The sequence below is a fragment of the Oncorhynchus mykiss genome, chromosome 16, assembly GCF_013265735.2.
Source record: "Oncorhynchus mykiss isolate Arlee chromosome 16, USDA_OmykA_1.1, whole genome shotgun sequence".
NCBI lineage: Eukaryota > Metazoa > Chordata > Actinopteri > Salmoniformes > Salmonidae > Oncorhynchus > Oncorhynchus mykiss.
In genome coordinates, this window is record NC_048580.1 from 12,939,996 (window position 1) to 12,967,345 (window position 27,350).

The 27,350-nt window shown below is 41.9% G+C and overlaps 1 protein-coding gene across 5 annotated transcripts in view; it reads left to right on the plus strand.

The window, feature by feature from the left end:
* LOC110492834 (protocadherin-15-like) overlaps positions 1–27,350 on the plus strand; it is a 303,676-nt gene that overhangs the window by 229,063 nt on the left and 47,263 nt on the right. For all 5 annotated transcript variants that reach the window (XM_036946202.1, XM_036946206.1, XM_036946204.1 and 2 more), the window contains 4 exons: positions 128–352; positions 11,585–11,701; positions 15,388–15,528; positions 15,637–15,749. In XM_036946202.1, coding sequence (XP_036802097.1) covers positions 128–352; positions 11,585–11,701; positions 15,388–15,528; positions 15,637–15,749 — 596 coding nt within the window. The remainder of the gene's footprint in view (positions 1–127; positions 353–11,584; positions 11,702–15,387; positions 15,529–15,636; positions 15,750–27,350) is intronic.

A 27,350-nucleotide genomic window follows, 5' to 3' on the forward strand; every position in this document is an offset into this window, starting at 1 on the left:
TAATTCGTATCATTTTCTGGCTGTTGAGACCGACTAATACGGGACACTTAACCATTACCGACAGTATTCCTTCCTCCTCCTCCTCCACCTCCACCTCCACCTCCTCCTTCTCCTCCACCTCCTCCAGGCCAAAGACGCTGACCTGGACTCCAACATCACCTTCCGTATCCGGACGCAGGAGGCCAGACAACTTTTTGCCGTCAACCCAGTGACTGGAGAGCTCTCTGTGCTGCAGACGCTAGACTTTGAGACCCTGGCAGCCTCGGACCATACCTACACCTTCGTGGTGGAAGCCCTGGACAATGAAGAGAGCATGCCCCCAGGCCTGGCCACTGTCACTGTAAAAATAATGGTAAGGAAACGACCTTCCCTCTGCCTACCTCCATAACAGAGCCCCATCAGTTAAGCCACTAGGCTGTTTATCACTCACAAGCCAAAGCCATCATTCAAAGGAGAAAATGCAGAAGTGTGGCAGAAGACATTTTTTGTTGTTGTTCATAGATACATGCACAGCAAATTCTCCAGTGTTAAAATAATTATAATTGTTCACAAACATAGATATTAAAACTAACAATGAAGGGGACATGTATGAGTTTCAGGCCCCTCAATTAGGGTAAACACAGGCCCTCAAAATAAGGCCTTATGAAATACATATGGTATTGTGTAATAAAATAAATATATACTGTACAGTTGAAGTCGGAAGTTTACATACACTTGGAGTCATTAAAACTCGTTTTTCATCCACTCCACAAATTTCTTGTTAACAAACTATAGTTTTGGCAAGTCGGTTAGGACATTTACTTTGTGCATGACACAAGTAATTTTTTCAACAATTGTTTACAGACAGATTATTTCACTTATAATTCACTGTATCACAATTCCAGTGGGTCAGAAGTTTACATACACTAAGTTGACTGTGCCTTTAAACAGCTTGGAAAATTCCAGAAAATTATGTCATGGCTTTAGAAGCTTCTGATAGGCTAATTGACATCATTTGAGTAAATTGGAGGTGTACCTGTGGATGTATTTCAAGGCCTACCTTCAAACTCTTCAAACTCTTTGCTTGATATCATGGGAAAATCAAAAGAAATCAGCCAAGACCTCAGAAAAAAAATTGTAGACCTCCACAAGTCTGGTTCATCCTTGGGAGCAATTTTCAAATGCCTGAAGGTACTACGTTCATCTGTACAAACAACAGTACACAAGTATAAACACCATGGGACCACGCAACCCATACCGCTCAGGAAGGAGACGTGTTCTGTCTCCTAGAGATGAACGTAGTTTGGTGTGAAAAGTGCATATCAATCCCAGAACAACAGCAAAGGACCTTGTGACGATGCTGGAGGAAACACGTACAAAAGTAACTATATCCACAGTAAAACGAATCCTATATCGGCATAACCTGAAAGGCTACTCAGCAAGGAAGAAGCCACTGCTCCCAAAACCACCGTAAAAAAGCCAGACTACAGTTTGCAACTGCACATGGGGACAAAGATCGTACTTTTTGGAGAAATATCCTCTGGTCTGATGAAACAAAAATAGATCTGTTTGACCTCCTGGGTGGCGCAGTGGTCTAAGGCACTGCATCGCACACACACTTACACATCGCTAGCTGTGCCACCAGAGACTCTGGGTTTGAGCCCAGGCTCTGTCGCAGCCGGCCGCGACCGGGAGGTCCATGGGGCGACACACAGTTGGCCTAGCATCGTCCGGGTTAGGGAGGGTTTGGCCGGTAGGGATATCCTTGTCTCATCGCGCACTAGCGAATCCTGTGGCGGGCTGGAGGCAGTGCACGCTGACCAGGTCGCTAGGGGCACGGTGTTTCCTCCGACACATTGGTGCGGCTGGCTTCCGGGTTGGATGTGCTGTGTTAAGAAGCAGTGCGGCTTGGTTGGGAGGACGCGTTTACTCTCAACCTTCGTCTCTCCCGAGCCCGTACGGGAGTTGTAGAGATGAGACAAGATAGTAACTACTAAAAACAATTGGATACTACGAAATTGGGGCAAAAAAAGGGGGTAACATTTAAAAATTAAAAAATTTAACTGTTTGGCCATAATGACCATCGTTATGTTTGGAGGAAAAAGGGGGAGGCTTGCAAGCCAAAGAACACCATGCTGCCACCACGTGAGTGGCAGCATCATGTTGTGGGGGTGCTTTGCTGCAGGAGGGACTGGTGCACTTCACAAAATAGATGGCAGCATGAGGAAGGAACATTATGTGGATATATTGAAGCAAGACATCAGTCAGGAAGTTAAATCTTGGTTGCAAATGGGTCTTCCAAATGGACATTGACCCCAGGCATACTTCCTAAGTTGTGGCATAATGGCTTAAGGACAACAAAGCCCTGACCTCAATCCTATAGAACATTTGTGGGCAGAACTGAAAAAGCATGTGCGAGCAAGGAGGCCTACAAACCTGACTCAGTTACACCACCACTGTCAGGAGGAATGGGCCAAAATTCACCCTACTTATTGTGGGAATCTTGTGGAAGGCTACCCGAAACGTTTGACCCAAGTTAAACAATTCAAAGGCAATGCTACCAAATACTAATTGAGTGCATGTAAACTTCTGACCCACTGGGAATGTGATGAAAGAAATAAAAGCTGAAATAAATCATTATCTCTACTATTATTATGCCATTTCACATTCTTAAAATAAAGTGGTGATCCTAACTGACCTAAGACATTTTTACTAGAATGAAATGTCAGGAATTGTGAAAAACTGAGATTAAATGTATTTGGCTAAGGTGTATGTAAACTTCCAACTTCAACTGCATATTGCTAACATATTCACTTAGGATCTCCATAGGACCGAAAATGGATGAATGCAACAACCATGTCTCTGTCACTAAATAAAGTCATGGGTGCTAACTCTACAATTTACTCAAAAGGCAAGGCACTCTGGGAAATATTTGAATAGGGCTTTATACTTTACACAGCAGTGGTGGAAGAAGTCCCCAATTGTCATTCTTGAGTAAACGTATAGATACCTTAATAGAACGATACTGATGTAAAAGTGAAGGTCACCCAGTAAAATAGTACTTGAGTAAAAGTCCAAAAGTATTTGGTTTTAAACATACTTAAGTATCAAAGTAAATGTAATTGCTAAAATATACTTAAGTATCAAAAGTAGAAGTAAAAGTATACTTTTTCAAATTCCTTATATTAAGCAAAGCAGACAGCACCATTTTCTTGTTTAAAAAATGTATGGCTAGCTATGGGCACACTCCAACAATCAGATATTATTTACAAAAGATGCATTTGTGTTTAGTGATACTGCAGTAGGGATGACCAGGGATGTTCTCTTGATTAGTGTGTGAATTAGACCATTTTCCAGTCCTGCTGAGCATTCAAAATGTAACAAGTACTTTTGAGTGTCAGGGTTAATGTATGGAGTAAAAAGTACAGTGTTTTCTTTGGAATGTAGTGAGTAAAAGTACCACAAAAACTACTTAAGTAGTACTTTAAGGTATTTTTACTTAAGTATTTTACACCACTGCTAAGCAGTGTGTTAATATAACACTGTTCCGATTCCTATATGAATCCACAGACTTCACCATGTTGATTTGCCATGTGACTCTTTCTCTCTGTCTCGCTCTCTCGCTCTCTCACTCCCCCATCTTTCTCTCTGGTCTGAAACCACTAGCCACCCTCATCACCACGGAGCTAAAGAGAGATAAATGATCCTCCAGCTACCTCTCATTTCTCCTGGCCTGACAAAAGACAAGCTGACAGATTGATACTGTAGTACAGTGCTGTGGTATTTTATGTCTTGATGGTCATTAGGTTTTTGAGGGCTCTATTTTGTCAGTGGCCATCTGATTTATTATGTTTCAGAAGATTAACCACCAGACACTTGCTGAATGGAGATTAGCCTGCCGTTGGCCTCGGAATGACGCTCAGTAGTACAGTAGAACAGTAGAACATTAGTACAGTAGAACAGTATTATAATAGAATGGCACAACAGTAGTACAGTATAACAGTTTTATAGTAGTACAGTAGAACAGTATTATAGTAGAACAGTAGTACAGTAGAACAGTTTTATAGTAGAACAGTAGTACAGTAGAACAGTTTTATAGTAGTACAGTAGAACAGTATTATAGTAGAACAGTAGTACAGTATTATAGTAGAACGGTACAACAGTAGTACAGTAGAACAGTATTATAGTAGAACAGTAGTACAGTAGAACAGTATTATGATAGAACAGTAGAACAGTATTATAGTAGTACAGTAGGACAGTAGAACAGTATTATAGTAGTATAGTAGTACAGTATTATAGTAGTACAGTAGTACAGTAGAACAGTATTATAGTAGTACAGTAGAACTGTAGTACAGTAGTACAATAGTCTAGTAGCACAGTAGAACAGTATTATCGTAGTACAGTAGAACAGTAGAACAGTAGAACAGTAGAACAGTATTATAGTAGAACAGTAGAACAGTATCATAGTAGAACAGTAGTACAGTATTTTGGTAGAACAGTAGAACAGTATCATAGTAGAACAGTATCATAGTAGAACAGTAGAACAGTATTATAGTAGAACAATAGAACAATATCATATTAGAACAGTAGTACAGTATTATGGTAGAACAGTAGAACAGTATTATAGAAGAACAGTATCATAGTAGAACAGTAGAACAGTATTATAGTAGAATAGAATCATAGTAGAACAGTAGAACAGTATCATAGTAGAACAGTCGAACAGTAGTATGGTAGAACAGTAGAACAGTATCATAGTAGAACAGTCGAACAGTAGTATGGTAGAACAGTAGAACAGTATCATAGTAGAACAGTAGTACAGTATTATGGTAGAACAGTATTATAGTAGTACAGTAGAACAGTATTATGGTAGAGCAGTAGAACAGTATTATAGTAGTACAGTAGAACAGTAGTACAGTATTATGGTAGAACAGTATTATAGTAGTACAGTAGAACAGTATTATAGTAGTACAGTAGAACAGTGGAACAGTATTTTAGTAGTACAGTAGTACCGTTGAATAGTAGTACATTAGAACAGTAGATCAGTATTATAGTAGATCAGTATTATAGTAGTACAATGTTACAGTAGAGTTATGGTAGTACAGTATAACAATAGTACAGTGGAACAGTATTATAGTAGAACAGTAGAACAGTATTTTATTAGAAGAGTAGAACATTATTACAGTAGTTCAGTAGAACATTAGAACAGTATTAGTTGTACAGTATTGTGGTAGAACAGTATTATCGTAGAACAGTAGAACAGTATTACAGTAGTATATCAGTACAGTACAACTGTATGATTGTAGTACAGTATAATAGTTGTACAGTAGAACAGTATTTTAGTAGTGCAGTAGTACAGTAGAAATGTAGTACAGTAGAACATTAGAACTTTAGTCAGTATAACAGTGGAACAGTAGTACAGTGGAACAGTATTATAGTAGTACAGTAGAACAGTAGTACAGTAGAACAGTACTACAGTAGTACAGTATTGTTGTAGAACAGTACTAGAGTAGTACAGTATTATAGTAGAACAGTAGACCAGTATTATGGTAGTACAGTAGAACAGTATTATAGTAGTACATTAGAACAGTTGAGCAGTAGTATATTAGTACAGTAGAACAGGATCATAGTTAAACAGTAGTACAGTAGAACAGTATTATTGTAGTATAGTTGTACAGTAGTATAATAGAACATTAGTACAGTAACAGTATTATGGTAGAACAATAGAACATTATTATAGTAGAACAGTGTTGTAGTACAGTAGTATAGTAGTACAGTAGAACAGTATACTAGTATTACATTAGAACAGTTGAATAGTAGTACATTAGAAGAGTATAACAGTTTTACAGTAGAACCGTATTATAGTAGAACAGTATTATAGTAGTACAGTAATACAATATTACAGTACAAAATTATAGTAATACAGTAGAACAGTATTATATTAGAAGATTAGGACATTATTACAGTAGTTCAGTAGAACATTAGAACAGTATTATAGTTGCACAGTAGTACAGTCCTACAGTAGTATAGTATTACAGTAGAACAGTATTATGGTAGAACCGTATTATAGTAGAACAGTATTACAGTACAGTATTGTAGCAGTACAGTAGAACAGGATCATAGTAGTACAGTATAACAGTATTATAGTAGTACAGTAGTATAGTAGAACAGTTGAGCAGTAGTATATTAGTACAGTAGAACAGTATTGTAGTAGTACAGTAGAACAGGATCATAGTTGTACAGTAGAACAGTATTATAGTAGTACAGTAGTACAGTAGAACAGTTTAACAGTATTATAATACAACAGTAGAACAGTATTATAGTAGTACAGTATTATAGTAGTACTGTGGTACAGTAGAACGGTAGAACAGTAGAAAAGTAGCCACTAAAATAGATCAGGATGGTGATGTGGTATTACACTGCACTTAAACAAGACTGTAGTACTCAGCCGGTGTCCTTGAGTAGAATTCTTTCGATCTAGCTGCTATATAGATATGTTACTCATGAAAAAAGGATACTGTTAAAGAGGGACACTGGAGGACGACACCTTTGAAGCTGTGAAGCACTGCTGCTTTGTGTTAGGGTTTAGCATTCTCACTCCCTCATTCCTAACGCTAGGGTGACCTGTGTGTTTTACCAGCCAAACAACATGGGAAAAGGAATGAAAAGTACAAATGAGGTGTATCCATCCTCCTTCCTGTATCTAAAGGGCAGGGAAACAGATAGTGTACCTTTCCGTCTGGCGATGCTAATCGATGATTATTTGCTGTTGAGACAGAACAGTGCGGCGCGGGGTAGGATGGTAATGTAACGTGATGCCTGGTCCGTGGAGACTAGAGGGAGAGCAGAGTGATTAAGCTGTGAGATCGCTTCTATGGGTTGTATAGACTTGATGAGGAAACCATCGATAGAAACACAATAACACAGTTGAGATTCTTTGCCGCAGCATTTTCCACTCTGCCAGAGCAAAACTCACTCAGAGAACCGCTAGGTTTTATTAACAAGCCGAGGTACTGTACCAAGAATGTTTTTGAATAAATTCTGTGAGCACGAGGAGGCCAGGGAAGGATGTGTAATTTGGATACCTGAACTAGCCTGGCCTCATCTTGGACTTTGTGAATGCTTTAGAATGTAGCTCTGTCTTAATAATGAATAGTTGAGCAGCCACTGGACAGAATCTAGATGTTTTCTGTTCTGATCCAAGCTATCCAAGTAGCAGCACTCATTATTGGGCCTCTTCAGTCGTCAGACACAGTGTCTTCGGAAAAATAAGACTTCTTTAGGAAAATAAAGTACTGAGGTCCTCTACCAGTGACTATGGGTTTGGCATAGCTCCACATAAAGCTGTTGCTTTTGTGGTTCACACACACGGTCTAATGATCTCTCCCAAGCCTGAAGTTAAAACAGTCCCTCCGCTGCACGCCCCGCTGTGTCAGCCATAATGAAGTCTCATGGTCTGCTATTGAGTGTACAGCGCCCTCAGAAAGTATTCACACCCCTTGACTTTTTCCACATTTTGTTGTGTTACAGCCTGAATTTAAAGTTGCCTAAATTGAGATTTTGTGTCACTAATCTACACACAATACCCCATAATGTTAAAGTGGAATTTTGTTTGTTGAACATTTTGGAAATGAATAAACATTTTAAAGCTGAAATGTCTTGAGTCAATAACTATTCAACCCCTTTGTTATGGGAAGCCTAAATATGTTCAGGCGTAAAAATGTGCTTCACAAATCGCATAAGTTGCTTGGACTCATTCTGTGTTCAATAAAAACACAATTTTTGAATGACTACACCATCTCTGTACCCCACACATACAATTATCTGTAAGGTCACTCAATCAAGAAGTGGATTTGAAGCACAGACTCAGCCACAAAGACCAGGGATGGTTTTTCAATGCCTCGCAAATAATGGGACAGATTGGTAGATGTGTAAAAAAAGACCAGACCATGACTATCCCTTTGAGCATGGAGAAGTTATTAATTATACTTTGGAAGGTGTATTGATACACCCAGTCACTATGAAGATACAGGTTTCCGTCCTAACTCAGTTGCTGGAGAGGGGGGAAACTGCTCAGGGATTTCACCATCATGCCAATGGTGATTTTAAAACAGTTACAGAGTTTATTGGTTGTGATATAAGAAAACTTAAGATGGATCAACAACATTGTGGTTACTCCACAATACTAACCTAAATGGCAGAGTGAAAAGAAGGAAGGCTGTACAGAATACAAATATTCCAAAACATTCATCCTGTTTGCAGCAAGGCACTTAAGTAATAGTGGCAAAAATGAACTTTTTGTCCTGAATACAAAGTGTAATGTTTGGGGCAAATCCAACACAACACATCACTGAGTACCACTCTTCATATTTTCAAGCATGGTGGTGGCTGCATCATGTTATGGGTATGCTTGTCATCTGCAAGGACTAGGGAGCTTATTATGATAAAAAATAAGGCAATAAGCACAAGCAAAATCCTAGAGGAAAACCTGGTTCAGTCTGCTTTCCAACAGACACTGGGAGACTAATTCACCTTTCAGTAGGACAATAACCTAAAACACAGGGCCAAATCTACACTGGCAAGACCAAATCTACACTGAAATTGCTTACCAAGATGACATTGAATGTTCCTGAGTGGCCTAGTTACAGTTTTGACTTTAATCTGCTTGAAAATGTCTCTCTAGCAATGATCAACAATTAACTTGACAGAGCTTGAAACATGTTTTCTAATAATAATGGGCAAATATTGTACAATCCAGGTGTTCAAAGCGCTTAGAGACTTATCGCCTCCAAATGTGTTTCTACGAAGTAATGACTCAGGGGTGTTAATAATTACGTAAATTAGATATTTCTGTATGACATTTTGGTTTAGTATTCTGCCTAAGTGCTAATGGGAGACTCTCTAGGCCAGGCTGACAGTTGTGAAGGCCGCCGAATGATGAGCAGGGGGAAATGGTTTGGTTTGGTATGTCCAGCAGCAGTGACAGTGATGGTGCTAGCTACTTCACTAACTCACAAAAATATTGAAATCAATCCAACACTCTGAAGATGCAGCATGTTAATGGAGGGTATCTGTTTACAAACTCATGTATACACAGACATGCTTCTCATGATGAGCATCTAACTGTGAGGGGTATCTCTCTTATTGTAGTAGTTCTCATTCTGACAACTGGAAGCATCCACATGTGAGGGGTATCTTTATTATTGTTATTATAGCATAGTAGTAGTAGTAGGAGCGGTATGAGCAGTAGCAATAGTACTAGTAGCAGTAGTAGTAGCAGCAATATGAGTAGTAGTAGTAGTAATGGTAGCATGGCCTATCTCAAGGCCATCAGACTATTAAATAGTGGCTACCACCGGTTAAACACAACCCTGCACCTTAGAGGCTCCTGCCCTCTGTTCAGAGACCTGGAACACTATTCAGCGGTTACTCAACCCTGCACCTTAGAGGCTGCTGCCCTCTGTTCAGAGACCTGGAACACTATTCAGCGGTTACTCAACCCTGCACCTTAGAGGCTGCTGCCCTCTGTTCAGAGACCTGGAACACTATTCAGCGGTTACTCAACCCTGCACCTTAGAGGCTGCTGCCCTCTGTTCAGAGACCTGGAACACTATTCAGCGGTTACTCAACCCTGCACCTTAGAGGCTGCTGCCCTCTGTTCAGAGACCTGGAACACTATTCAGCGGTTACTCAACCCTGCACCTTAGAGGCTGCTGCCCTCTGTTCAGAGACCTGGAACACTATTCAGCGGTTACTCAACCCTGTACCTTAGAGGCTGCTGCCCTCTGTTCAGAGACCTGGAACACTATTCAGCGGTTACTCAACCCTGTACCTTAGAGGCTGCTGCCCTCTGTTCAGAGACCTGGAACACTATTCAGCGGTTACTCAACCCTGTACCTTAGAGGCTGCTGCCCTCTGTTCAGATACCTGGAACACTATTCACTTTAATAATGTTAACATTCAGTTTTACTAATTTCAAATGTATATACTGTATTCTACTGTATTTTAGTCAATGCCACTCTGACATGGCTCGTCCCAATATTTATATAATTCTTAATTCCATTCTTTTACTTTTAGATTTGTGTGTATTGTTAGATACTACTGCACTGTTGGAGTTAAAAACACAAGCATTTCGCTACATTCGCAATAACATCTGGTAAATATGTGTGTGACCAGTAAATTTGATTTTAGCAGTAGTAGTAGTAGTAGTCGTACTAGTAGCAGTATTAGCAGTAGTAGCAGTAGCAGTTGTATCAGTGTTAGTAATAGTAGTAATATTAATGATAGTAATAGTAGCAATAGTAGTACTTGTAGCAACAGTATTTGTAGCATTATCAGTAGTAGTAGTAGTAGTAGCAATAGTAGCAGTAGTAACAGTATTTGGAGTAGTATCAGTATTAGTAGCATTTGTAGTAGTAGCAATATGAGTAGTAGTCGTAGTGGTAGCAGTAGTAGTCATAGCAGTAGTTTTTAGTAGTAGTACTAGCAGTAGCAGTAGTTGGTAGTAATAGCAGTAGTTTTAGTAGTACTAGTAGTAGTTGTAGTAGCAGTAGTCGTAGCAGCAGTAGCAGTAGTTTGGAGTAGCAGTAGTATAAGTTGTATCGGTATTAGTAGCATTAGCAGTAGAAGTAGTTGGGGTACCAGCAGCAGTAGTAGTAGTTGTTGTAGTAGCAGCAGCAACAGTAGTAGTAGTAATAGCAGCAGTAGTTTATAGTAGTAGTTTTTAGTAGCAGTAGTAGAGGTTGTGTCAGTATTAGTAGCAGTAGTAGTAGTTGTAATAGCAGCAGTATTAGTTGTAGTAGCAGCAGTAACAGTAGTTTGTAGTAGTAGTTATAGTGGTAGTAGCAGTGTCAGTAGTTTTTAGTAGCAGTAGTAGAAGTTGTGTCAGTATTAGTAGCATTAGCAGTAGTAGTAGTAGCAGTAGCTATAGTAGCAGTAGCAGTAGTTTGTAGTAATAGTTGCAGTAGTAGTGGTAGTAGCAATAGTCATAGCAGTAGTAGAAGTAGCAGTAGTAGCAGTAAAATCAGTGTTAGTAGCATTATTAGTAGTAGTAGCAGTAGCAATAGTAGCAGTAGGAGTAGCATCAGTATTAGTAGCATTAGTGGTGGTAGTAGTAGTAGCAGTAGTAGCAGTAGTAGTAGGAGTAGTATCAGTATTAGTAGCATTAGCAGTGGTAGTAGTAGCAATAGTAGTAATAGTTGTTGGTATTAGTTGCAGTAGTTTGTAGCAGTAGTCTGTAGTAGTAGCAGTAGTTTGTAGTAGCAGCGGTAGTAGTAGTAATAGAAGCAGTAGTAGAAGCAGTAGCAGAAATAGCAGTAGTTTGCAGTAGTAGTTGTAGCAGTAGTATTAGCAGTAGTAATAGCAGATATAGCAGTAGTTTGTAGTTGTAGTAGTAGCAGTAGTTTGTAGTAGCAGCGGTAGTAGTAGTAATAGAAGCAGTAGCAGAAATAGCAGTAGTTTGCAGTAATAGTTGTAGCAGTAGTAGTAGCAGATATAGCAGTAGTTTGTAGTAGTCGTTGCAGTAGTAGGTTTTTACAGTCAAAAGAGCTGTTGATTCAGACACTTATCTCACTAATTACATGGTTGCGTTTCTCTTTTTCTTCTCCAGGATATGAATGACTACTCTCCAGTGTTCAGCCAGGTGGTGTACAGGGGCATGGTAGCTCCCAACGCAGTCAAGGGGACCGTGGTCGCCACGGTACAGGCAGAGGACCTAGACCCTCCTGTGAGTAGACGACAATGTGACGGCTCTGTGCTCTGTGCTTGACTGTAACTTTACAACATGGCTGCCAGGTTTCTGCTCCCATGGCGATGCCGGTGAGACAGTGATTGACTCAGCTCTGTCCAAGCCAGCGATTTAGAGGAGAAAAGGTTACTGTGCTTGTTCATTGTAGTTGTGTTTGCATGACGTGTTTCTAATTAATAAGCATGGTCCACAGAGGATGGTGTCCTATTGTTGGAATGCTTATTGATTTAGATACACTACATGCACTAAAGTATGTGGACACCCCTTCAAATTAGTGGATTTAGCTATTTCAGCCACACCTGTTGCTGACAGGTTTATAAAATCTAGCACACAGCCATGGAATCTCTATAGACAAACATTGGCAGTAGAATGGCCCATACTGAAGAGCTCAATGACTTTCAACGTGGCACTATCACAGGATGCTGCTACCTTTCGAAAAAGTCAATCGTCGAATTTCTGTCCTGCTAGATCTGCCCCGGTCAACTGTAATGTCTAGGAGCAACAACGGCTCAGCCGTGAAGTGGTAGGCCACACAAGCTCATAGAATGGGATCGTCGAGTGCTGAATCGCATAGCGCGTACAAATTGTCTGTCCTGGGTTGCAACACTCACTACCGAGTTCCAAACTGCCTCTGGAAGCAACGTCAGCACAAGAACTGTTCGTCTGGAGCTTCATGAAATGGGTTTCCATGGTTGAGCAGCCGCACGCACACAAGCCTAAGATAACCATGCGCAATCCCAAGCGTCAGCTGGAGTGGTGTAAAGCTCGCCGCCATTGGACTCTGGAGAAGTGTAAACACATTCTCTGGACTGCTGAATCATGCTTCACCATCTGGCAGTCCAACAGACAAATCTGGGTTGGCAGATGCCAGAAGAATGCAACCTGCCTGAATGCATAGTACCAACTGTAAAGTTTGGTGAAAGAGCTCAGGATCAGGCTCCTTAGTTCCTGTGAAGGGAAATCTTAACGCTACAGCATACAATGACATTCTAGAGAATTCTGCACTTCCAACTTTGTGGCAACAGTTTGGGGAAGGCCTTTTCCTGTTTCAGTATGACAATGCCCCCGTGCACAAAGCGAGGTCCATACAGAAAAGGTTTGTCAAGATCGGTGTGGAAGAACTTGACTGAGATGCACAGAGCCCTGACCTGAACCCCATCGAACACCATTGGGATGAATTGGAATGCCTACTGCAATCCAGGCCTAATTGCCCAACATCATCAGTGCCTGACCTCACTATTGTTCTTGTGGCTGAATGGAAGCAAGTCCCCCTCTCAGAAATGTTCCAACATCTAGTGGAAAGCCTTCCCAGAAGAGCGCAGGCTGTTATAGCAGCGAAGGGGGGTACCAACTCCATGTTAATGCCCATGATTTTGGAATGTTCGACAAGCAGGTGTCCACATACTTCTGGCCAGATAGTGTGCGTCGGTCGGAGTTGGAGTTGTTGCAGTGTGTTTTGGTTATGTTATGCTATTATGTCGGTGAGAAAAGTCTCATCATTTTGGGCTTTCATTTATTTATAATGTCTTGTGTTGGTGGATTTGTTCATTCATACATGAGTTATAGATGGTTATTCATGACAGAGGTTGATATCACTACATGTTCTTACATCTTATAGCCATGGGTGGACCTTCAGGCAGAAAGCAATCTGCCTTCTGCATGTCGTATAGGAGCATATTCCTCATGCTTACTGTGTTGTGGGATTTCATTGGCCTGTGGCCTGAAAAAAAATAATACCAGTGTTACCAAGCCGACGTCTCAAGGCGTGGAGAATTATCCATGCCTCGGCAACAAGCTCCTGAATATACAATGGTATTAAACGCTTGATTTCACAAATTCACCCGTCACATTGGTAGATGACTTACGATCTCTCAGAACAAATAACGCACAGAGCAGATGTTATTCATGAATGATAACAGTCAATTGATATGCAGTGGAAATGGTCTAAGGCATTTCTCAAACGCATAGATAATATTCCATATGTAGCTAGTGCATAGTGGTACAGTAGGACAGAGCTTACTGTATAGAGACATTTTCCTGTCCTGTTATAGGTCAAGTTATTCTAAAGAATTGTGTTATTGGTCACAGCAGTCGGTAGTAGAGGAGGGAAGAAAACAGGACAGAAAAACAAAAGGGAACAGAGGAAAGGAAGAGTAGAGAGCCCAATCGGAGGTCCAGGCTTGCCCCGCTGGAGACCACCTCTGCCTGGCAGGCTTGGCAGGCTGAGCTGAGCCCCTGTGATATCTCTCTGCATGGGTGGGAGGCCCTGGCTGGGCTGGGACTGGTGCTGCCAGCGCCCCACTCCGCATCACTTCTCTCTCTCAGTAGTATGTAAAGCAGTTCTGAGATGACAGGAAAGGCAGGTTCTCAAGCTGAGCTGCGAGATTAATCACTGAAAGAGACGGGGAGGGAGATGGAGACGCCACAGAGCCTTCCTGGCACCGAGCCTGACGAGAGCCTCAAAGCAGGCCAGCCCCCCAGTCTCTCACACAGGTCACTCCTGGTCATGAATTCAGGCGAAGAGACGGAGCAGAGAACCTCCCTCCCTCTTGTTTTCACTCTCTCTTTCGGCTACTTCCCTTCCTCTCCCCTCTCTCGCTCTTTCTCTACCTCTCTCGCTCTCTTTCTTTCTTTCTCTCCATCCAAGTTTGTTGACAGATACGCTGTGGAGGGTGGGAGTCTGAGAATGCTGGTCCACAATGCAGATTTTATGTGATGATGTCACTGTTCCCTCCACTATCCTCAGCATCTCAGAGACAATGGTCTGCCTTTTAATATGAGCTTTTGTAGCACAACCTATCCTATGTCCAAGTTGGTCCTCAAAGAGATGATACTTTTTGAAACTCAAGTCAAAGCTGGATGAGACTCAAGTCAAGTCTCTTTGGTTCTGTTCTGTTGTTTTATCGAACATCTCACAAGTGAATTCAGTGCGCTGTGCAAGCTGTTCAATGTTTTCTCCCAACTGTTCAGTATTCATGCAGGGAGGGAAGGTTTGGCGTCACAATAGAGAAGATCAGTTGTTAATGAGAGAAAGGTAATCACACTCTGTTGGGCTTCTGATATCAGGAGTTCAATTACTCCTCTCATTTCCCATCTTGTCTAATAATGTTTTATATGCGATACGCAATTAACACGATCCTATGAACAAGCTACACAATCAGCATTCATTATACTGGTATTATTTAATACCCCACCCCAGAGTGAACCCCTCCCCCTTTAATCAATCTGATAAGCAGAGTAGTTGCTTTGTCACTAAATGTTATGATCACACACTGTGAAAGTTGAGGAAGCTAAAGAAAAATATATTGTTGAAAGTGTAGCTTTCTCTCTATTCAAACAAAGGAAGACACTGCAAGCCTGCTCATGACTGGCTATTGACTGGGAAGACTAATCTCCTTGTTCTTTGCTGCCAGCCAAGCTACTGGGCACAAGCAGGGTCTTAGCATCTCAAGAAGCTATTTTATCATGGAAAATCAACTAGGATAAAAAAAAAAAAATTGAGAGAGAGAGAGATATGTTTTCTCCCCCTAGAGGCTCTCATTCCCCCTCACTTCACCGCCCAAAATGATCTAGACACCCAACCGAGTTCCTGCCTTAGAGCTTTGGGTAGATAGTCTTGTCATTGCAGATAAATGAACAGGAGGTGTGTGTTTTCCTGTTCACAGGGAACCCCTGCCAGCCGTGTACGTTACAGACTGGACCTGAATGAGGAACCTTACAGTGGCAGCATCTTTGACGTGGATGAAGTCACAGGCAGCGTCATCACACGAGTCAACCTCAATGAAGAGCCCAATCTAGTGTTTAGCGTGAGTACATACCCATTTACAATTACTGATTTGGGGGGGGGGGCTTTTGAGTGACACCCCATGTTCCACTTCATTTATTCATCAAATTGATTTTATTTCCCCCTTCAGCTGGTTATTGTTGCCTATGACGACGGGGAGCCAATGAAAGTCAACAAGACCCTGGTGGTTATCACTGTCCTGCAACCCTCCATCATACCAGTTTTCACCCAGGAGGAATACAGGTACTCTACATGGACAGGACTGTCATGTAGACTATTATTTGATCAAAGTGGAGCCGCGGACACTGGTGGACATGTCAAATGATGTAGCCTATGACAGTGCTCTGTGCTTTTATGAGGTCATGGGTCAGAGCACAGGCTTTCCTGTTTTATGAGGTCATATGGTCAGAGCACAGGTTTTCCTTTTTTATGAGGTCATATGGTCAGAGCACAGGTTTTCCTGTTTTATGAGGTCATGGGTCAGAGCACAGGTTTTCCTGTTTTATGAGGTCATATGGTCAGAGCACAGGTTTTCCTGTTTTATGAGGTCATATGGTCAGAGCACAGGTTTTCCTGTTTTATGAGGTCATGGGTCAGAGCACAGGTTTTCCTGTTTTATGAGGTCATATGGTCAGAGCACAGGTTTTCCTCTTATGAGGTCATAGGTCAGAACACAGGTTTTCCTCTTTTATGAGGTCATAGGTCAGAGCAGGTTTTCCTTTTTTATGAGGTCATATGGTCAGAGCACAGGTTTTCCTTTTTTATGAGGTCATATGGTCAGAGCACAGGCTTTCGTCTTTTATGAGGTCATATGGTCAGAGCACAGGCTTTCCTCTTTTATGAGGTCATATGGTCAGAGCACTGTAGAGACAGTATAGAGACTTTTTTAGATCTCCAGCTTTTTTAGTTACAATGTACAGTAAATTTGAAAAAATACTGAAAAAACATTGTTAAATACACTTCGTTAATGCCTCTTTTTGGAGATGTTAAGGTATTTAAGAGAATGCTAAACTGTTGATGTATTTTCTGAAGGGGTTAGAGGCGATATAGAAACTGTCAGTTAAGCTTTCATTGCTAGTGTTTAATGAATATTCATTATAGCTCACAGCTAGAGTGTAGCGCAGCAAATGTACTGTACCACTACACACTTTTGTTTTCTCAAAGGGTAAAGTGCACTTGCTCTGCATGAATTATAGCACTTTTATTGAATTAAGTATTGTACATATATGACATAAGGGGCTAATTAATTCAGCTCCCCTGGCATTGACTCGAGATGGATCAGCATGCTGGAGCTTTGGCTTACTAAATTGCTATTATTGATTTCCATAAAGAAAATAAAAAAGATAGTGAGTGCATGCATGCTAAAAACAAGTGGTTCTATATAGTGCCAAATAAGGGTTATTTTGGCTTGTAGCCACAGTGGGCCCCTTTTTGGTGCTATATGGAACCTAGCCCACTTTGAAGTTTTATGAATAACCATGCTCATAAGGTTCTAGATGGTTCTATAACAGTGGTCACCAACCAGTCGATTTCTGTAGGAAAGCCAATGATAAAGGCTTGTGTTTTTTTGTGTGTGTTGCACTGTTGGTGGTAGGTGCAGTTGATTCAGAAGCTCTGCGTACTCGGCAAAGTGTTCCCATTTTTTTTTTAAATAAATAAAAATCGACCCTTTTTTTCTCCCCAATTTCGTGGTATCCAATTGGTAGTAGTCACAGTCTTGTCTCATCGCTGCAACTCCCGTACTTACTCGGGAGAGGCGAAGGTCGAGAGCCTTGCATCCTCCGAAACACAACCCAACCAAGCCGCACTGCTTCTTGACACAATGCCCATCCAACCCGGAAGCCAGCCGTACCAATGAGGAGGAAACACTGTACACCTGGCGACCGTGTCAGCGTGCACTGCGCCCGGGCCACCACAGGAGTCGCTAGTGCACAATGAGACAAGGATATCCCTGCCGGCCAAACTCTCCCTAACCCGGACGACGCTGGGCCAATTGTGCGCTGCCCCATGGGCCTGTATGCATTTGTATTATTAATAGTGTTGTGTCTATTTTAATATTGAGGAACATTTCACAATCTCTGATCATAAGAACAACATGAATTGGTGCAAGAGGCAGGTGCGGTGCGACTCGAGTTCCGCCATCAGGTGGAGACAGTGTCCCCTCAGTCTCACGGGAGGAAAGGAAGGAGAGAGCAGGGACCGTGAGGCGGACCCTCTGCTGCTCTCTCCCTCCCTCCGCTGAGACTAATGCCGTGCTCAAAACAACTGGGAACTCAGAAATCTCCGACTTCCGACTTCAGTGCGTTCAAGACAACTGGGAACTCGAAAAAAAACGAGTTCCCAATTGCTTTGAACAGTCATCAAACTGTTCAAAGTCGGTCATCAGACTCGGAAACTCTGGCATCTTTCTAGAGCTCCGACTTTCCGACCTGAAGATCACTGACGTCATGATTTCCCAGTTGTCTTCAAAGCACAATGACCAAAAATAAAAAAGCGAATTATTTGCAAATCATTTCAATTTATGCTCAGCTGTGCCTTGCAAGTGCTACACCAACTGATCTATTTTGTTATCAAAGCTCAAGATTTGAAATATAACATGGTCTGAGAAGAGCAATATAGGCATGTCAGGCATAGAGCCAATATGCTGTGGAAATGTATTAGGCCTGCCTACTGCACAAACCTCATCCACACAGAACTGTTTTTATTAGCTTCATGTTAAGTCATGTTAAAAAATACATCTGAGCGGTAGATCTCGGATTGCTTTTTGAATGTGAAAGGGATCTTGACTCAGAAAAGGTTAGTGACCACTTTTCTATAAAGAACCATTAAAAAAAAGGTTAGATGTAGCACCAAAAAAGAATTCCGCTATGGTCACAACCCTTTCAGGGGCTATATAGAACCTTTATAGAGAATGGTTCTGTAAAGAACATTTCTCAATCTCAAAGGTTCTTTGTGGATCCATACAGGTTTTTATTTGAGTTTAATAGCGTTATTATATTATTACAATTCCACAGGTTTTATTAGCAAGTTGAATCAGTAGCTCTGGAATGGCTGGGGTCCCTGAGTAGAGAACTGGGAACTACTAAGGCCATACATGAGTCTGCCACGAGACACCATCATTGGTCATATTCATATATAATACGTAATGACATAACACAACACACTAGATAAACTGGAATGACACTCTCACCCACGGTTGCACAAAAAGAGCTGTGAGCAAAACACACCCCAAAATATTCTAATGAGCCACCTCCCCTACATTTGAATTACCACTAAAAGAGAACCATCACCCTTACCAAAGAACCTTGAGGGGCCCTCATTTTTGTGTGTGTGCAAAAGCCATTTGTGCAACAATGATTTTTCACCCCCACCACATCGAATCATTTTCAATACCGAATATCAAGTGTATTTGAGACCCATGAAGTCCATGTAAAGTTCTGAACATCTCGACATGCTTTATATATACAGTATGTTGTGTGCACACTCCCAACCCATGTAGGTCTCTTAACTTAGTCCAGTTCCCTGTTGCCAGGGGAGTAGAGCTGTGTTGTAATCTGGTGGGAGGGATGTGTGTGTAAACCAGCTCTTTAACAAGCCTCCCTTATCTGTTGATTGATCAAGGCTACAGAGCCAGAAACATGGCCAATGAAAAGCCTTGGATGGGGGAATAAATGAATGCCATGTCCTACACAGCGGTAGAAGGTCGCCGGTGATATAGGCTCTTTGGCAGGCGGGGGAATAACGGTGGCTCTTGGTAACAGGCCACCAAGCAGGCAGCACTGCCTGGGTCAGATGTTAATTAGAGCCTGTGGAGACATTAGCCAGGTGTTTGGTCTCCCTCCACAGCCAGGTCTCCACAATCTGCTCCCCTAGTCTCTTTCTCTCCATCCATCCCTATATCCCTCCCGCCTTCTACTCCCTTATATAAATCCATTATTGCATGGAACTCCCTTCCATCTTATATTACTCAAATGAACAGCAAAGCTGGTTTCAAAAAACAGAGAAAGCAACACCTCACGGCACAACGCCTCTCCCATATTTCACCTAGATAGTTTGTGTGTATGTATTGATAAACTCAACAAAAAAAGAAACGTCCTCTCACTGTCAACTGCGTTTATTTTCAGCAAACTTAACATGTGTAAATATTTGTATGAACATAAGATTCAACAACTGAGACATAAACTGAACAAGTTCCACAGACATGTGACTAACAGAAATGTAATAATGTGTCTCTGGACAAAGGGGGAGTCCAAATAAATCAAAAGTAACAGTCAGTACCAGCTGCATTAAGTACTGTAGTGCATCTCCTTCTCATGGAATGCACCAGATTTGCCCGTTCTTGCTGTGAGATGTTACCCCACTCTTCCACCAAGGCACCTGCAAGTTCCCGGACATTTCTGTGGGGAATGGCCCTAGCCCTCACCCTCCGATCCAACAGGTCCCAGCTCAATGGGATTGAGATCCGGGCTCTTCGCTGGCCTTGGCAGAACACTGACATTCCTGTCTTGCAGGAAATCATCCACAGAACGAGCAGTATGGCTGGTGGCATTGTCATGCTGGAGGGTCGTGTCAGGATGAGCCTGCAGGAAGGGTACCACATGAGGGAGGAGGATGTCTTCCCTGTAACGCACAGCGTTGAGATTGCCTGCAATGACAACAAGCTCAGTCCGATGATGCTGTGACACACCGCCCCAGACCACGGCGGACCCTCCACCTCCAAATCGATCCCGCTCCAGAGTACAGGCCTCGGTGTAACGCTCATTCCTTCGACGATAAACGCGAATCCGACCATCACCCGTGGTGAGAAAAAAACACGACTCGTCAGTGAAGAGCACTTTTTGCAGTGACAGTAGGTTTGTGCCCATAGGCGACGTGGTTGGTGAGGACCTGCCTTACAAAAGGCCTACAAGCCCTCAGTCCAGCCTCTCTCAGTCTTTTACGGACAGTCTGAGAACTGATGGAGGGATTGTGCGTTCCTGGTGTAACTCGGGCAGTTGTTGTTGCCATCCTGTACCTGTCCAGCAGGTGTGACATTCGGATGTACCGATCCTGTGCAGGTGTTGTTACACGTGGTCTGCCACTGCGAGGACGATCAGCTGTCCGTTCTGTCTCCCTATAGCGCTGTCTTCGGTGTCTCTCAGTACGAACATTGCAATTTATTTCCCTGGCCACATGTGCAGTCCTCATGCCTCCTTGCAGCATGCCTAAGGCATGTTCACGCAGATGAGCAGGATCCCTGGGCATCTTTCTTTTGGCGTTTTTCAGAGTCAATAGAAAGTGTCCTAAGTTTTCATAACTGTGACCTTAATTGCCTACCGTCTGTGCGCTGTTAGTGTCTTATAAACCTTTCCACAGGTGCATGTTCATTAAATGTTTATGGATCATTGAACAAGCATGGGAAACAGTGTTTAAACCCTTAACAATTAAGATCTGTGAAGTTATTTGGATTTTTACAAATTATCTTTGAAAGACAGGATCCTGAAAAAGGGCCATTTCTTTTTTTGCTGAGTTTATCAGGACTCTGTTCTTGTCTAGTCATGTTCTGTATTATGTTATGTGTCATGTTTTGTGTGGACCCCAGGAAGAGTAGCTGCTGCTTTCACAACAGCTAATGGGGATCTTAATAAAACGCCACATATACTAGTCAACTTACAGTCCACAGAATAATGCCTCCCCCTCCCTACGTCCCTCCCTACTCCATCTGTGGGCCTCTCAGGAACCAATGACCCATTTAACTCAGTATCAGTGGACTCAAGTCCCTGTGCTATGCCAATCAATCAGTGTACATCAATAATTCATTGTTCTGTTACACTGTCCATTTCAACCAATCTATGTGTTGCAGACATTTTTATGTAATATTCAGCATTTTATCAACTGTTCAGCTTTGAACGTGGCATATAATGTAGCCTAATGTATAATGACGTCACAATGTACGAGTCTGGAATCCTTGAGCTGGGGTGAAAGGTTATTGGATCACCTGATTGGATAATAGAAACGTTTGTCTTGTATCTGAAGCTCCGTCTTTAAACTTCTTAGAAAAGAACATTTGGAATCTGAGGAGATTTTAATGTGTATGAGGTGGGTTGATTCTGAACATCAATGACCATAAATTTGCATAGGGCTGATGAAGAGCTTGATATTATAGAGGACATTTATTTAGTGTGCTTAAAGTGATGTGAGGGCTGGCAGAAGCGCTGTCTGGCAAGTGAAACCAGTGGATTCCCCCTCCGAGTGGAACTAACTGGGAAGATGCCCACCAAAACCTGCCGCCTGTGCGTTTTCCTTCCGCGCCGCTTATCTCGTAAAAACACTTAATGAAGCTGCAGTGATTTTCACTAAATCAACCACCAGCGTAACCACATCTGAGTTTGTCATTTTGACGATCACAGCAACCACTGTCTCGTTTTCTGCTTACCTCCGTGGATGTGTGAATTAGCTTTTTTGATCTGCCCCTCCTGAGTAAGACTAGTGCATGAAAAATCATGAGGAAAACGCAGCATCTAAGGCAAGATGGGCTTTTACACCGTGTCTGTGAAGTATGCAGCCCTGTGCCCTGCAAGCAATTGAAAGCGGAAAAACCCTGCGTTCGATCGTTTATTCGTTATTACACAGTACACACACAAGGCTATTGCATAGAAACAACATGTCGGCCTTTTGATTACTTTTGCCTTTGAGGATAAATGCCTGTTGAAGAAGAGAAGTCTAACAATAGAAATGAGAACAAGAACAGCTGCAGATTTGCATGCCAGTACCTGTCAATCATGATCATCAGATTACCTGTAGAGGTAGACGATTAAAAGATCCTAATAGGATGACTTAACGAACGTGAACATTGTGCCACAGCCTGCCTGCTAAGCAGTGGTCATGCTATGTAAAGGCAATCGCCGTGCTCTGTCCCTGGCATACAGGTTAGTGGAGCAGGGCGGGGAAAAGGAAGGGAGTGTAACTAGGTACTAGATGTGCTGCGATAGTCATGAGTCACAGTTAAATAGTGGGGAAGCTCCATCTTCTCCATGACCCTCATTGGGTTGGAGCAGAGAGCAAGAGGGGAGACAGAGTGCTGCCTGCCTAGCTGTGTGTGTCCCAGGCAGGCATGGATGGAAGGATGGGTTGTACCGGCCTAACCCCCTGGAGCGCATCACAGCCGTGTGATTAGTCTCTCTGTGGAAAAATAATGGGCAAGGCCAGATTAATGAGCCCACCACACACACACATAGAACACACACACACACACGTGGACACACACATGGAACACACACACGTGGACACACTGTAAAATATGTCCTATTGTTTTTACAATAATTACTGGCAGCACAGAAGCCATTGCAATAAAATCACAGCAATTGCTAACAGTGAATAGTAATTATATATTACAGCATACCAATGAATATTTGTAATTCACTTGCACTTCTAGAGGCTTTTAACAATGGCTTCTAAACTGGCAGTGACTACAGGGCAAAAGGACATGGCTAAAAACTCAACCATTAAAGAGTTGAGACTTGCTGCCACTCTGATTTGTCCATGATACACATTCAATTGTTATGGAACTACTGCCACATTTCAGTTAAATTAGTACAGCACTCACTAACAGCAGCAACAAATATAGCCTCTTACAACACACGCCTCAAAATATGTTAATGCGCCAGAAAAATAAAAAACATGCACCCACTAGTGTTCAAATGCTTTTTGGCACACCAAAAAATACAGTATGGTACTGGATTCTGTGTGGTGGTACTGAATTACAGTAAATTACTGGCAGCACAGTAGCTAGTAAATTACTGTAGATTTAGAGGTAAATGTTTTTAGTTTTCAAAAATACAGTATGGTACTGTATTCTGTTGGGTACAGCATTTTCACTAACAGGTGAAACAAATAAAGCCTCAAAATATGATAAATGAGCCAGAAATTATTTAGCCACCCACAGCATTTTCCCACAATGCACCATAATTCAAATTATGCTGCTGTAAAAAATACAGCAAAACAGGTAATACAGTACCTTACTGTAAAAAGGTGTCAAATAATTTTACAGCAGAGTGCCCTTAATGCATTGCTCTTTACAGTAGCTAACTGTAAATCTTTCTGTAAATATACAGTGGCACGCACCACTTTGAAGTCACGCCTGGAGTATTTTGAGTTTGTTGATACTCTGTTTGGCATTGCTTCATTTAACTGGATGAAAAGTGTAACACCCTTAAATATGAGTGTTTAGAGTCGTAGAGAGGCGTGGCCTCGCAGCCACCAGCCTATTTTATGATAAGGAGTGTCTATGCTACAGACGGGGTTGTGCAACGTTACACTGCTGTGGTGCGTTGTTTAAATGTCATCTGTCATGGGTGTGTGCATTCCTAATGGTCAGGTCCAATTAACAAGCTGGCAGAGTCCTCTGCTGTTTAGTCCACCCTATTCTCCTCCTCCTCCTGCACCCACCCTCTCTCTCCACCCACCTTCCCTACTGCATCTCTCCTCAACCCTCTCTTTCTCTCTCTCTCATGATTAGTGAAGTGGACTCCCTGCAGTATTAGCATGCAGCTGTCGGCAGTCACCACGCACCGCTACCAGCATGGAGGTCAGGCAAACAAACACAATATTAGCATAACATAGCTTATTAACATGTCATAATGCTAGCAGCTGAGTTAGCCACCGTGCACTGTCAAACAGATGTGTTGTGATGGGCGACGGCCTCGTTAATTAACGTAATTAAGTTTGTTGAAAGCGAGATGAGATGACACGTAACGGAATGTATAGGTGTACTTGCCTCTTCAGAGCCACCAGTTGTTTCATATTGAATGTGACTGCCATCTGGTACATGTTCGTTGTTTGCTAAATAGTCCGATGTTTTTTAGTAATAATCCTACACCCCTCTGTCCTCCATACTCAAATCCCTTTTCTTTTGACTGAATGTTTTTATGACTTTTATAAAGTTTATTATGATGTGACTCAGCTATTAAACTGTTTGCATCCTCTAACAAACACATGACTCACAGAAACTCTAAATTATTAACAATGATATAAATGCGCAGTCGTAAAATGTGCCCGAAAAAAAATATCCCCAGCTATTTACGACCAAGGTTACCATCGCTACTGCATCACGGAGTGCTATAGGCAAAGTTGTGTGTTGATCGCACTGAAATAAATTGTTGTTTTATTTATAGCTGGTGTTAGCAGCCTGGTATCATAGAGGCAATGACACTGAAACAAACATGAAAACCTCGCAACAACAGACATCACGATTAACATTGTGATTTAATACACGTCATTAAGAAGTCACCTGTGTGCATTGCAAACATTGATGGCATATCAGTGGGATTATTGGATCATTACTGGGCTCATTAATGTGTGTGAGTGTGAGCGCACATGTGCAGGTGTCTGTCTGTGTGCGTGCGAGTTTCCTGTGTCTTTAGTTGGATAGATGGGTTAACAGTTTTGCCGTATCGCCTAAAAATCATTGTTGTTCTCAATAGAATCCCATTACTTTTATCCCACAATGTCTTAATTAAACAGCCCTCATCTGCTCTCTTACAACAAGGGCCCATCGTTTAAATATTGATTGTGCTTTTAAATTATTTATCACGTATCGGTTTATCTTATTTTAAAACTCTCCTGAGCATGGTTGGAAAATGTGAGGCTGCACTATGGGTAAATCATGCAAATGTATTTTGGATGACACAGCCTCTGGGTTTATTGTGTTAGCTACCAGTCTTGGCATTAAGGGTTAGACAGCTAGCTAGCATCAAAGGAGAATGTGTAGAAACCATAAAGGTGTTATTTTATGTTTTATGACTAAATAGTCGATTTAAGGGCAACTTTAAAGGATACTTAAAGGTTTCCTTGATGCTCTTCTCTTTTGCTTCCCGTTTTCTCATTAGCCATTTTGACTCACATACTCATTGTATTATTGTATATCCCAAGTGTTGAACAGAAAGCTGCTCAAATAGTTAGCTACTGAAGTGCTCATGCGAGATTTGTAGTTCACTCTAATATAAGGTGCATTCAGGAAACTATTCAGACCCCTTCGCTTTTTCCACATTTTGTTACGTTACTGCCTTATTCTGAAATGAATTAAATCATTTTTGGGGGGGGTCTCATCAATCTACACAATAACAAAGCGAAAACAGGTTTTTATAAAAAAAAAACAGAAATCCCTTATTTACATAAGTGTTCAGACCCTTTGCTATGAGACTCTAATTTGAACTCAGGTGCATCTTGTTTCCATTGATCATCCTTGAGATGTTTTTACAACTTGATTGGAGTCCATCTGTGGTAAATTTAACTGATTGAACATGATTTGGAAAGGCACACACCTGTCTATATCAGGTCCCACAGTTGACAGTGCAAAACCCAAGCCATGATTTTGATGGAATTGTCCGTAGAGCTCCGAGACAGGATTGTGTCGAGTCACAGGCTTGGGGAAGGGTACCAAAATATTTCTGCAGCATTGAAGGTCCCCAAGAACACAGCGGCCTCCATCATTCTTAAATGGAAGAAGTTTGGAACCACCAAGACTCTTCCTAATGCTGGCCCCCCAACCAAACTGAGAAATCGGGGGAGAATGGCCTTGGTCAGGGAGGTGATCAAGAACCCGGTGGTCACTCTGACAGAGCTCCAGAGTTCCTCTGTAGAGATGGTAGAACTTTCCAGAAGGACAACCATCTCTGCAGCGCTCCACCAATCAGGCCTTTATGGTAGAATGGCCAGACGGAAAACAATCCTCAGTAAAGGCACATGAAAGCTTGCTTGAAGTTTGCCAAAAAGGCACTTAAAGGAAATAATATTCTCTGGTCTGATGAAACCAAGATTGAACTCTTTGGCCTGAATGCCAAGCGTCAGGTCTGGAGGAAACCTAGCACCATCCCTATGGTGAAGCATGGTGGTGGCAGCATCATGGTGTGGGGATGTTTTTCAGCGGCAGGTACTGGGAGACTAATCAGGATCGAGGGAAATATAAAAGGAGCAAAGTACAGAGAGATCCTTGATGTAAACCTGCTTGAGAGCGTTCAGGACCTCAGACTGGGGCGAAGGTTCACCTTCTAACAGGACAACGACCCTTAGCACACAGCCAAGACAATGCATGAGTGACTTCGGCCAAGTCTCTGAATGTCCTTGAGTGGCCCAGCCAGAGCCTGAACTTGAACCAGAACTAACATCTCCGACCTGAATATAGCTGTGCAGCAACACTCCCCGTCCAACCTGATAGCGTTTGAGAGGATCTGCAGAGAAGAATGGGAGAAACTCCCCAAATAAAGAAACTCCCCAAGCTGGTAGCGTCATACCCTAGAAGAGTTGAGGCTGTAATCGCTGCCAAAGGTGCTTCAACAAAGTACTGTGTAGATAGTTTTAATTTTCTCATCTATTTAATCCATTTTAGAATAAGGCTGTAACGTTAAAAAAAAGTGGAAAATGTCAAGGGGTCTGAATACAACCCGACGGCAGTGTATCTACTTCTGTACCTATCATTCGTAGTATATATCGTGTAAATTCCCCCGGTGTAGATATGTATAGATTGCATTTTGATACATCTACAGTGCTATTTTGAGTTGTTCATTGAATTTGTCCCACCATTGTTGATTTCTTCCCTTTTTGGTTTTTTTTTTTCTCTACATTTTAGCCGTTTGACGTTTGACTGCATTGTTAGGAGCTAGTAACGTAAGTATTTCGCTGCGCCGCTATAACACCTGCTGAACTGTGTACGCAACCAGTACACTTTGATTTGATTCATTGTCACAACAGGTTTTTAGTTTGCAACATTACACACACACACCCATGATCCATTATGCTTCCTATTGATGTATTCCATCTGGACGGGAAGGAATCACTTTGTTTTCAACGGCTTAAGATAAGTTCACA